Source organism: Tubulanus polymorphus, chromosome 4, assembly GCF_964204645.1.
Source record: "Tubulanus polymorphus chromosome 4, tnTubPoly1.2, whole genome shotgun sequence".
In the NCBI taxonomy this organism is placed as follows: domain Eukaryota; kingdom Metazoa; phylum Nemertea; class Palaeonemertea; order Tubulaniformes; family Tubulanidae; genus Tubulanus; species Tubulanus polymorphus.
In genome coordinates, this window is record NC_134028.1 from 26,709,259 (window position 1) to 26,722,801 (window position 13,543).

A 13,543-nucleotide genomic window follows, 5' to 3' on the forward strand; every position below is an offset into this window, starting at 1 on the left:
TTGAGCTTGCCACGGGATTTCACCTTCTGCTGCTGCTTCTTTACCATTTGCAATTCTCGATTCGGCCATTCCTACGAATTGTCCAAACGAGGAAATATATGAGAAATCATTTTGAAGTGCACTGTGAAATTCTTTTCCTACCATTGATTTTTCATTAAGGAACCAAACGCACCAAAATCTACAACCGCAAAGTTCAGAACCGCCAGCATACAGAGATACCACATCATTATCTTTTGAGTTTCGCAGTACGAGTGTCAGGTTTGGTGAACACTTGTTTTGATAAGGCGACGTTACTAGGCCAGACCAAATATGTTCATTATTTCTGAAATCCCTGCTGAAAACTCTTTTCATAAATAAGATTTTATTTTCAAAGCAGTTCCTCATCTGAAGGGTGGTTGATTTCGACGCAAATCGACGCGGATTCTAAGGTCAATTGACAGGGAAAAGGGGAAAAGAGGATAAATATGTAAAGTAAACAAGGAAATTAGTGACGTATCCTAAAATATAGTGATGACGTTCCACACTGAGCACCTGCGAGAAGTGGTGATTTTTATATCGATCTATTGAATATGTCGAGTAAGTTACATGTGTAAAAATCATATGAACAAGAATATTAACCGTTTATACATTTTCGTATATAGAAGAACGTAACACAAAACTGTGCATCTGGGTCGTGGAGGTCAGTCACATCTTGGAGAACCCAGTCTGATGATTACTCCTAGGTCACACTGAACTGTGCATCTGGGTCGTGGAGGTCAGTCACATCTTGGAGAACCCAGTCTGATGATTACTCCTAGGTCACACTGAACTGTGCATCTGGGTCCTGGAGGTCAATAGCACTGAACTGTGCATCTGGGTCCTGGAGGTCAATAGCGCTGAACTGTGCATCTGGGTCCTGGTGGTCAAAAGCACTGAACTGTGCATCTGGGTCCTGGTGGTCAATAGCACTGAACTGTGCATCTGGGTCGTGGAGGTCAGTCACATCTTGGAGAACCCAGTCTGATGATTACTCCTAGGTCACACTGAACTGTGCATCTGGGTCCTGGTGGTCAATAGCACTGAACTGTGCATCTGGGTCCTGGAGGTCAATAGCACTGAACTGTGCATCTGGGTCCTGGAGGTCAATAGCGCTGAACTGTGCATCTGGGTCCTGGTGGTCAATAGCACTGAACTGTGCATCTGGGTCCTGGTGGTCAATAGCACTGAACTGTGCATCTGGGTCCTGGAGGTCAATAGCACTGAACTGTGCATCTGGGTCCTGGAGGTCAATAGCACTGAACTGTGCATCTGGGTCCTGGAGGTCAATAGCACTGAACCGGGGTCCTGCAGAAGATGATAACGCAGAACTCAGTGGATCTGGGTCATTAAGGAGTAGAGTACAGTAAAACACATACTCGGTCAGTATATCTATACGATCGAGTTCACATTACTAAATTATCTATTATACCACGTAATAAATGATAATAAAACAGGAAACATCTGCCTCGACATCTGACTGTTCGCGACATTCACTAATATCTGATCGGCTGGACAGCTCTCTACAGTCAACTGTATATAGTGGTCACCAAAATAAAATCGGATGAATAAATTTTCAGCGGGATTTTTTAGCATTCTTTAACTGACCAAAGTGAGAACAAACGCTGCAAGGTAAGGCTTCGATTAATGGTGCGCGATTCGTGGCGAATCATTGGGAATTTCACTCATCCAAAATATTCGTTGATTATAGATTTCAAATTTTTGAGTGAGAATCAGCATTAATAAGAGTAGGCCCTATCGTAGAGTAGGCCCCTAAACTAATGAATTTTAACAGAAAAGTATGATTGAATTTGAATGTTAGAGCAGGTTTAATAAGGCTGTCACTGTGTCACGAGCTTCCGCGTCATTCTCTATCGAATTCAATTGAATTGTTTCGCTCTGTCAAACACAGTTGAATTGAATTATAAATAAATCGATCCTAAAATTAGTAAATTATCAAACATCAGTATGTATTGTACACATATAAACACCGTTAACTGCGCCTTATTTCTGTTAATATTTATACTTGTTGACACTCGGAAAAACAGAAGACTTTTCAAAAGTATTTTTGGTAACATTCACCGAGTTCACCGAATTGACCGGCACTGAGATTTTCTGATGGAATAAATTCACGATTTTAAGCTTTTAATATTAGTGGGGTTTTATCTTATTATCTGTTCTCAACGTTTAAGTGTGGTTATTCTACTACCAGACAGGCTGTGTTCACACAACAGTTTGATGTCACTATAGATATATCTGCCAAGCACAGAGCCAGCGGTTTAGAATCAAAACCATGACAGTCTAAACTCATTTTGGCTCTACAGCAAATCCAATTTATAGGACCAGTTTAAGCTATTTTGGTTCTATAACCGATCTAACAACGTGAGACAAGTCTTTAGTTTATTTTGGGTTCAGTCAATCAATTTCGGATTCAAGTCACAAGTGTAGGGCTCAGATAGGTATCACGTCCGAGTCGATGTAAACAGCGCACTAATAAGTGTTGTAACAGGTGCATCTTATGGTTTTTACGAACACATTAGAAAAATCGAACAGATCTTAAAATCTTTTTCGATCCTGTGATTGTGGGACTTACATTTTAGATGCTGTAATTGCCCCCCTTTTCTAACGGGAAATGTTTTGGTGTTATTATGAATATTCATTGAGAAATCATCGTGTCTTAAAACACCTGCAGTATTTGTATGGCTATGATTTAACCATTTCGTACATGCACACCAATCGGTCCATTCTCGGTCCATTGGTCTGGGTAAAAGTCTCGTTAATACGCGTCAGACAGACAACAGCAAGCCTATACGTATTCAGCGAATACTTGCTTCACGCCGTTCAAAAATAAGTTTTTGTTTCGTTTATTTGACATTCAATTGATGAATTAAGTGGATATCGATCTGGAATCGATTCGAATATGAATAAATATCCTGTTTCGACATCTGTCCACACATATATAAACTGTACCAGACCCGCGCGCGTCTGTATAGATACCATCAGAAGAGAATCATTCGAAAAACAGAAGAATATATTGCATTACCGCAGACAAAGAAAACCGAGTTCGAGTTGTTTAACTGCGTTGCCAAGTAACGACGTTGAGCTCGCGCACGTAACGCGCCGTCTCTGCAGCATCAGCGTTACACCGCGTCAACGCTGCGACGGCGACACCAACGTGACGAGTTGATAACAATCAAATAAATGACTAATAAGTTCTAGGCGCACGCGCGCACAGCCGCCACTGCTGTTACGCCATTCTCAATATATACACACATCACGGTGAATTCATATTTTTACGCCGCCGGATCCCGCGTGCTTCTGGTGCTGACAATATTTTTTTGCGACGATAGATTTTAAAGTATACATTACTGAGAACTGTTTAGTTGGACCACTGGTATATCAATCGTTTAACTACAATTAATCAATATGGAATTTTAATCGTGCGAAATGATAGCTCAGCTGGAGTTGAATTTCTTATCGGAAACAATGGGTAAGTTTGCGAAGGACTCACATTTTGGTTGTTGTATCTTGACACCTCCTGCGGCAAGTATGTAATACGGCGCGGGGTAGTAATGGTGAACTAACGACGGGCGTCAAATATGGCGGTAAATTTTGAGATGGTTTTTGGTAGAATATCACGACTGCAGGCGTCATGCGCGGTTTAAGCACTAGCCAATCCATCGATTCAAGGCCAGTCGAAGCTAAATTGTTTTGGTTCTATAGCTAATCTGACTACTTGATACCGGTCTTAAGACTTAGGTCCACTTTTGATAATCAGACCGGTATTAAGTAGTTAGATTAGCTATAGAACCAATCATTTAGCTTCGACTGGCCTTGAATCGATGGATTGGCTAAATACACATATTGTCCATCAATGTGCAACTGGCCTCTGATTTAGTCAGTGAATCACAGGTGAATTTTTTTTAACAAGTTCTAGCTGACTGGACCAGGGGGTTAGGAGTATTAGGGAACAACAAGTTAGATGTTTTTAGAGCATTGAACCGGGTGTTTGACAGCCCTCCAGACTAAGCCTACTCAGTTCCTGAGCGTGTAACTGGTGTTACACCAGCATTTCAACGCACATACATTATAAACTGTTCGATATAGTTAGCTGTATATAACACACACCTGCAGAATTAATACTAATGTCGCCAAACCGTTCATTTCAATCGCATTCAATACTAAGACGACAGCGACAGAAAATCTAGCATTTGATGAAAACATCCTTGTGCGTTGCATGAGTCATAATGCAACCAGATCCTTTATTATAGGGATCAAAGCCGGAACCAGCATTGGCAATGAATACAGGACGTTAAACAAGTTCAGCCATGACCAACTCGAACTAATGACTACCACCACAAAAAATCATTTTTTTTTATTTCGTCCTATCCTATCGTGTTTTAGTTAGTTACCTAATCGTTGGTGGTAAGCTTTTTATAATCGATGGGCTGATGCCAATATCCGATCGTGAAACTAAACCACACACAGGTTACTGACTAATCGTGTTTATACTTAACTTTGATTAGGCTCGCATCGGGTCGATTTTTCAGGTCCCACTTTGCCCGATTTGACCGAGGTCACCGCTGAGAAGGAAATACTTGTACAAAGAACGTGGATATTTTAACGATGAAACAAATTTCTGTTTCAGACGCTATTATGATATATAGTTATGTAATTTATAGGATTTTCCTTAATTACAGCACGTTTAGATATATATCTGAGATGTTGATGATATCAGTATATATGAGATATCATTCCCTCGAGTTCGTGTCGATGTATCGCTTCTAACTAGCTTTAATTAACCGTCTTTTGCTTTAGGACCAATTTTGTGGCACATGGGGTTTCGGCTGCGCTAACTGGCACATGGGGCTTCGGTTAGAGTCTTCAGCTGCATTCTTTCGGGCCGTTTCCCATGTCGGATCATTTAATCCCAGTACTCTGACAATGATACGCGGTTTCTTTGGCCCGACCTCTTTTATTCTTGCCTTTGGGATGTCCATGTCAAAGTGATTCTAGGGCATCGGCGGACAGTCTGAGAACGTACCACGGCCAGCGCTATATCTCTCCTTGACAACCTGACGATAGCATAACTTCGTTCAAGGATCGCATTACTTCCGCACAATTTCAAGTGTAACATCCACATACATCAGCATCCGACGCTCGATGTCAAATACATGACCACACTCACCACATGTCCACGCTCAGGACATCACCACGCTTACCACATGTCCACGCTCAGGATATCACCACGCTTACCACATGTACACGCTCAGGACATCACCACGCTTACCACATGTACACGCTCAGGACATCACCACGCTTACCACATGTACACGCTCAGGACATCACCACGCTTACCACATGTACACGCTCAGGACATCACCATGCTCACCACATGTACACGCTCAGGACATCACCATGCTCACCACATGTACACGCTCAGGACATCACCACGTTTACCACATGTCCACGCTCAGGACATCACCACGCTTACCACATGTACACGCTCAGGACATCACCATGCTCACCACATGTACACGCTCAGGACATCACCATGCTCACCACATGTACACGCTCAGGACATCACCACGCTTACCACATGTACACGCTCAGGACATCACCGACCATGCTCACCACATGAATCGTTTCTGTTCGCGTTAATTATTTAAACCATATACAAACAATCGGATCTCATTCAGGAAAGGTACTAATAACCCTATAGCTGCTTTGGAAGAGGGATAGTGTCACATAGTTCCCACCAGATATTTGGCACACAGCTCGCGGAACTGTGGTACAAGGCGAATAACCCGCGGGGATAATGCGGGAAAACATATCGGACTCTCCTCTGTGAATATGGCAGACGCGCCACTGAGACGCATAGGAACTATTCCATAGTAATGTGGGGCGCACCGACCTAATATGGCACTCCGGGAACGATAAAGCACGTTTTACAATAATATTTACCCGTCTATATTCATTAACCAGCTTATTAAATGCTATAATAGAAGCTCGAATTAATAGGACAATAAAATACAGATGCACATTTATTGTACCTGGTACGTACACGGTTATACGTAATACCCAGTCAGTATGCGGGGTTTCAGCTGATATAACACTTGTTCTTCCTCAACTCTACAAAATGAATGCGCGCCTTTTTCGGAAATTTTGTTTCACATATTTCAAATTCAAATAGATGATCGATCTATATTTCGCCAAATTAACTCTAAAACGCAGGAACAAATCGTTTAGACCTAGACCGTCCCAGCAATCGAAGGTGTGATCTACAGCATGCTAACCAGTCTAGCCGTGCTTACCACCAGACAAATGAGTAATTGCAATTTAAACGCAATTTTTCTGGTCAGCGCGGTGGCCATTTAGCTGTCGTAACCAGTCAGGCGTGGTGTGATCTGAGATTGTCAAATGCTACATTCACTAACTATACGGCCTATCATAATCTGATTGCAATAGTTTCATTACATTTGACTCGTTTCAAATCAATCACATTACGACAAATTATTCAAACTAATATTTTGTATTGTCGGTTACCAACTACTCTGCGGGTATATTCTAATTCTAACGGCGATAACTCCATGGCAACCGGGATTATCTGAGATCCGACTGATCGCTGCTGGAAACATTAATAAAATAAAAACTTGTACGTTACACGATTGTCGTCTTGACGTCTATGAAGCGACTAGTCATAATTAACAAGATACATAAAATGAGTATTCGGTAAAGATGTCGGATGGGTCCTGGGAGCGATGAAATGCGGGAGAGCGTAGAGAAGACAAAATCCCCATTATTCAAAAGTTGAAAGAACATAATCTATCTATTCGATAAAAGATTGAAAGAAACGGTGTTTTGGACTCATTCCGAGGATCATCGTCACGTGTAAAGATAACTTCAAAAACATGAACGATTACGAAATAACGAATTCGAATTGTTTCGCGTGATTTCATTGGTCGAACTGCGATCCGTTATGCAAATCATCCAACGATGACGTAGAAGACGAGAAGGAAATCCATTTTTTTACGAATCATCAAAATCTGATCATTTAAACGTTCTATGATCGTTTGTCTCGTTGTCTTCATATCGGATTGTGTCAATGTGACACACGACGACGTCGTCAAGTCGGCTGCCAATACTGATTGAATTCACTGAAGGAATTGCGCAGTGAATGTTTCAGCTCGGTTACTCGCTAATCGTCGTCTTGTCCCCGGCGTCCTTTTGGAATTTCCTGCTTCGTCGATTAGGAAATCGATTCAATTTATCGATGTTTCTATAATAATGTTACCTTTCGACGCTTTAGAATTAGCGGTACGTAAGATAAATTACATAAGTCTTACCCTTCACCAGCACGAACCGTTCCGACCCCTGTTTTATTGCTACACACATTTTTCTTTCCGTCCCATCAAACGCACGATAAACGAATTATATCCGTCCGAACGGGATTTATTCATCTTGCATTAACATCGATTGTCTAAGCCAATATTTATCATTGATGCTACATGGAATATTTGATATGTTTAATTATCCATTCTGTATGTAGTGGAGCGAGGGCTTCGGGCTATTAATGATTCGAGGTAGAATACTAATTTATCCGTTCGCACGGAATTTTGACAGCAGTCGTTGATAATTCAATCCTGTAATTCTTAAAGCCCGTCTCCCACCTTTACGATTAATCGTATGATCGTATTTTCGTATGATCGTAGAAAGCTGTGCGGCGGCAACCGGAACCGATTTCATCGTGATCACACGATGATCATTAAGATGTGAGCCGGGCTTTAGTTTGTCTTTTTTGGGGGATCGGGGCTTCTCTATCGCGATAAGCCCTTCAAATAGCCATGAGAGCTAGTTGGAAGATATACTGCTGGCCCAGCTGATGCAGAAACATGACTAAAGTCCGAAAGTGGCCTAACATCATAGAACCGATCCTAAGTTGTTAGACTGGCTATAGAATTATGGTCGTGCCGGGTCATGAATTTAATTGTCATACATCTAAGAAGCTTTGCCTGTGCTAATGACTCGAGTACTCGAGTGATTGTGGACTCTTATAATGTCTAATAGTGGAAACTTCATCCAAGCCCAAGATCAGATACATTTGTTTTAGCCACGGAATGCGTTGCAATGCGGATGTATTACTAATCATGATGGTGACCCATTGATTCTTAATTGTTCTGTTTTTATGGTATCATTGTTGTTTGGGTGCGAACCATTCAAATATCCGATAGATATATAATATAGCCTGTTTAACGATGAATCTATTCCGAATAAATTAATTAAACTAACCATCGCTGAGATCCTCCTCGATAACAACCAATTCAACTTCCTATCGATTCGTGCGTTTAATGCCATTTCTGAGAGTAGCGTCTTATTATTATGCGCTATATTCTGACCGCTGCTGATTATATATATGTAAGTCTGATAATCGCTTCATTCTGTAATCTGTTTGATCTAATTTCATCATCTCTACAACTAGATGAGGATGGATTACTTCCGATTGTGTTAATGATGTGTAATCAACGCGAGCATGTTTATATTGAATACAGTTCGGTTTAATTTGATTCTGATTTCGAAATTAGTTTATTTCTATCCGGAGACAAATTTTACGGAACCGTTCGTTGCTAATTTGCATACATCTCATTTCATGTTAATTCCCCATCTCCAATTCTCCATGAGTTTGTCACAAACTCATCTCGTCAAGGAACTAATGACAACCCAGAAAAACTCCGAAAATCCACCGTAAAACGTATTGATATGGATAAACATCGAACTGAACATTGAACATACATTAGCGCGATATCTGTAACGACCCAAGTATTATAAAGATTTTGATTTCATTCAGTTCCAGGTGGTAGCGATGGTGATAACTCATAGTAACTGTAAAATATCGATAATTTACAATTTCACCGTTCCCTACTCAGTACAGACCTGTAATGCATGCGCAGCATATATCTACAATATACCTGACAACCATATCACTACAGCTCACAATATCCAATACGCGTTTCAATTACTTTCCGGTTGTTCATGCCGATATAAAATGTAATATATCTATTGATGATATCAAAAGTGCGTGGGCGTTTTCGATACAAGTTGGTTGAAATGATAAAAATCTAATCGCTCCTCGTAAACGATGGCTAACTGGTGATCCGTAACTGCTTCTAATCAACGTAACCCAGATCTATTTCATCAAAATATTTTATTGAAATATTCCGCAAAGGAATCCGCTTTTTGGCTGGGAAACGTTAAACATATCGATTCGCTCATATTTTCAACTTAGGCAACATAATAGGTTAATCTTGGCATAGTTGGTGCGGGTGATTTCAAATCAAATTACGATATGAAATGATTCTGAAATGTTTGTGCAGAAATGTCCCTCACTATTGGCATTATACGTTAATATACGTTTGGAAATATTATAACCGAACCATTTTAACAGTTAGAAAGAGAGGGCGGGTTAACTCAGTGCTGGAACCTTTCCTAACGATATAATAACGGTAAGTTCATGAACTAAATAGATATTATAGCCGGAGGTTGCTATATTGTAGTCTTCAGAATCCAGTTCCACACTGTGAATTGGTATTCGATTCTAAACTTACTAGAAATTGACCACATTATGTAGAGTATTTCTAATTCATGTTACAACTAATGCTCTAACAATGGCTTCACGTTGTTTGTGATCGAACCTAAGAGAAATAAAATGCTAGTTTTCGAGGCAGTGCGCGGCAGGTGTGCGGCGTAAGTATGACTACATGTATTTGACTTATTTCGTATCGAATATTTGTCCAGCGCTGAATTATTAAAAACCATCGCAACTCACAGGGCTCTCAGTGGTTTGAACCTGTCATATCGCAGACAAAATAAGGAAACTATGAAAGATCTTGATAATTTCTGTTGTCGTTTTGTCTTTTCAGATGCAAGAAGGGAGTAATCAGAAAAACGAAGATGCTAAGAGTGGTACGTGTATCTATCTAGATATAGAATTTTGTCTAGAAATTGATGTCTGCAGCGTGCATGATGTCGTCATATGATTGACCGTCACTGGCTGGAGACTTGCCAAACATAATGTTAAAAATCGGGAGTTTACAAATCCAGGGGTTTTTGTCATGTAAATCAGTCATTGCATTCGCTTGTCAGTTTGGTGTCGTCAACGTGTCGAAAAGCACATATGGCTAAAACCTACATACATTAGAATGCTGCTTTTAAAAACTCCCCCTATGACGACTCTTGATTGTCACCATGGGAATCTATATGTATCCGTTGATAAATCAGTTATTCATTCCTACTAATCCCCAGGGTCCAGTTCCACAGTTCTGAGTTAAGATTTAACTCTGAGTTAACTAATCGAAAATGAACTAACTTTAACTCAGAGTTAACTCTAACTCACGACTGTGGAACAGAGTCCAGGATCGCAGAACTATGTCATCATGATCTCTCACAAAAATTCTTCGTGTTTGAGTACACGATGTTACGTATGTAGATGAGTAGTTCCAGGGTCCCTTGGCGGTCAGGTTTTCTCAACGGATCTATGTATACATGTTTTTGTGCTACAAGCTGTCACCACGACGACACTACGTATAAACTAAACACACGAAGACATCTGTCACAATGCGCGCATTAAAAATATCACAGTACGGCTAAATTACCGTTTAAACGATAAACATTCCTAGGGATAAAGGGCATAGTTTTTTTACCAAACAAATTTTCCAAGTGCACTCGAAGTTTGTCTCTGCGATTTTAAACTTCCAGTGAATATTCGATTTCGTATTGGATATTATCTATATTCATATTTTCTCCTTTGCTCCAATGTTAATCCTGCCATGCCAATTCTATCTAGCCATATACTTGAGGTACCAGTTCCACAGTGTGTTGGTAAGATCTGACTCTTAGTTCACTTCCAATAAATAGGGCTGAAGCTAGAGTTTTATATTACGCCACCACTGTGAACTGGATACAGTTCTAACTCCTTGAATTCTCAATTTCGTCAAATACTGACTGCCTTGTCTACATGTCAGGGCAGCCATACTCCTGGCATTTATCGTCAATGCACGTACAGATGATAATTTGCATATTATGTCATAAAACTTAATCAGCCTCCGATCAATAATTGATAGCAGTTTTGATGTAATAAACATCCAATTAATGCCGAACAGCCGGTAATTTAATCAATTTTAATTAAATTCACAATTGATTATGCAATTTTAGTTTGAATATTCATTGCAAATTACAGATGAATTTGATGATAGCAAGACGCAAAATCTATCATAGTTTTGTTCACTTTACCGGTTAGACATGAGGTAGACATAGAATGTTACAGATTAAGCTTTGAGAAGAAATACGAAGCAATGCAATGAAATCAAATAAATTAGAAAGGGGATAGATTCATATTTCAGGATATATAAACGTTAACTTGTGGATAACTGACGCCATGATGTTATTAGTTGCTATCGTCATCTGATAAGTTAACTATCAACAACTAACGGGAAACTGATTCCAATTTCATGACAACGGTTTGAATAATTATCTTCGATGAAAATAATAAGCGGCGATCACACGGAGACGATTTGGCACTGGCCACACGCAAACCACTCACTCGATACAAAACAATGCCCAAACAAAGCGAAGTGAGTCATTTCAAATGCAATTTGTCCCGTGCTAAAATTTGGCTCGGGTCTGGTCCGATGTTTTTGGTTTTGCTAAACAGACTCGGGTCCATTTGGCACCGTGTGAACAGTAATTGTTGTCCCATGCCAAATTTGGCCCGGAAAACCAAAAACTCGTATGATCGCGGCTTCAATAACTAGAACAATAATCCGAGTTGTCGGTTATGTTATCGTTACTCTATTTCTTGAATGAGACGATTATTCAAAACCATTTCAAGCATTTTCCTGAAACTGAACCCTGGGTCCATTTCCACAAAGTGATTCGCTTCTAAATCGATTTGAGATAAACTGAAGAAATCAAATCTATTTGAGACGGTTAAAACTGTTTGTTGTAATTCCGAAGTTAAATTCGATTGTTATTTCGCAGGGTCCACGGCTGATGGCCAGTCGCCGGCGACTGTACAAAGTGCGCCAGGAACGGGAAGCGAGAAAGAAAGCTCAGAAGGAACGCAAGAAAGAAGAGAAGAGAGCACGCAAGGAGAAAGAACTGCAGGAACGAGAGGAAGCGGAAGCTGCAGGAGAGGTTGTTCCACATTCTGGAAAGTCATTCTGGTGCTTTTCCTGCTTCCGGTCGCCATCGTCCTAACAATAGTAGCCGTCGTAGTTTATATTGTACTCTTCCCGCGTAAGACATTTTACTGGACTTTAGATAATAAGTACACAGTGTAAGGAAGATCGTGAGTTGTTTGTATATTGTGAAAATACGAAAGAAAGTTTTATGTTCCAAAACATTGAGTACTTGTTCAGATTGCATTAATAAGCACAATAATGAGATATTGATAAGATTTTCTAATTGTAAATTAAACCACAAAAAATTCACTTTTTTTCACATTTTGTTGATTTCAGTGAAATGCCTTTGTCCGTGTTTGTTACCGTGTTTGACAGCTCTGACGGAATTTTTATGGGTTTTATCATCGATACCGAGGAAGGTTGTGGCTTGGGCCTGCAATTCGGGCGAACCGGAAACAATCGAAACACTTGAACTTTCGAAGAGTAAAGTTGAAGAATATGGAAGCACTGATTAATAGTCTCGACTCGACTAAAGAGGGCGCATGTGGTTTGATGTGTTGACGACTGGTCGCGGGCTTATGGACACATTAACTACAAACATTTATAACGGATAGTTAATGTACTTAGGTGTATTTTCATATTTCTGATACGGTTCATCTGGTTCAGGGTAGTGCAAACTTTTAAGTCGACGCATCTAATGATACTTGTAATTCAGAACCAATAAATGACGTGCTACGCGCTGCGCAGCGCCCTCTATTGTTCAAGTTTATTACCGGTACACCGTTTCGCAAAAATAAACTACGTCGTTATTGCTCACTTGAATTAGAAATTTTGCCCGCTGATAAATTGGAAGGTATAAAGAGCACAGTTGAAACGTCCTCGGGAATTAGATAAGAGCCACGCGTCGAACTGGACGTTTCTATCTATTTCGAACAATTTTCAAAAATCGCCGCGCAAAATAAATCGATGCTCCTGATAATTGTCGACGCCATTTTGTGTAATTATTGAATTAAGATAAAAATCTTGCCGGAATTTAATTATTTATTATCATTGTCATTTTATTGTTATTAGTGAGTCAACATTCGATGTTCTTAAAGCTCGTATCGTTTTAATTGAATATTATTCATAATTGTAATGAACCAAACGCGAAAAATCTTCGAATTTTTCATCCTTAGAACGAGTAGCGTTCGTTTATATGTACGATATTAATAGATATTATACGTGACATCAAGGTTTTTTCATCATTGTAATTTTTTTGTCATGTTCTAAATTTCTTCGTGTTTTATTATCATCAATCGTGTATTTTATCTATCATATGATGTAATTTTCATAAATTTGTGGGTTTTCATAAT

The 13,543-nt window shown here is 39.8% G+C and overlaps 1 protein-coding gene across 3 annotated transcripts; it reads left to right on the plus strand.

Annotated features, from left to right (window-relative positions):
* Positions 1 to 1,519: 1,519 nt before the first annotated feature.
* On the plus strand, positions 1,520 to 13,525 carry LOC141904217 (uncharacterized). Of its 3 annotated transcripts, none has more exons than XM_074792778.1 (4): positions 1,520 to 1,647; positions 9,933 to 9,975; positions 12,049 to 12,306; positions 12,528 to 13,525. In XM_074792778.1, exons 2-4 carry the CDS (start codon positions 9,933 to 9,935, stop codon positions 12,704 to 12,706), a joined length of 480 nt encoding a protein of 159 aa, XP_074648879.1. In that variant the 5' UTR covers positions 1,520 to 1,647; the 3' UTR covers positions 12,707 to 13,525. The 3 variants fall into 3 exon arrangements, with proteins under 3 accessions (XP_074648879.1, XP_074648878.1, XP_074648880.1); XM_074792777.1 differs by lacking the exon at positions 1,520 to 1,647 and adding an exon at positions 3,150 to 3,505; XM_074792779.1 differs by lacking the exon at positions 1,520 to 1,647 and adding an exon at positions 9,412 to 9,515.
* Positions 13,526 to 13,543: the final 18 nt, after the last annotated feature.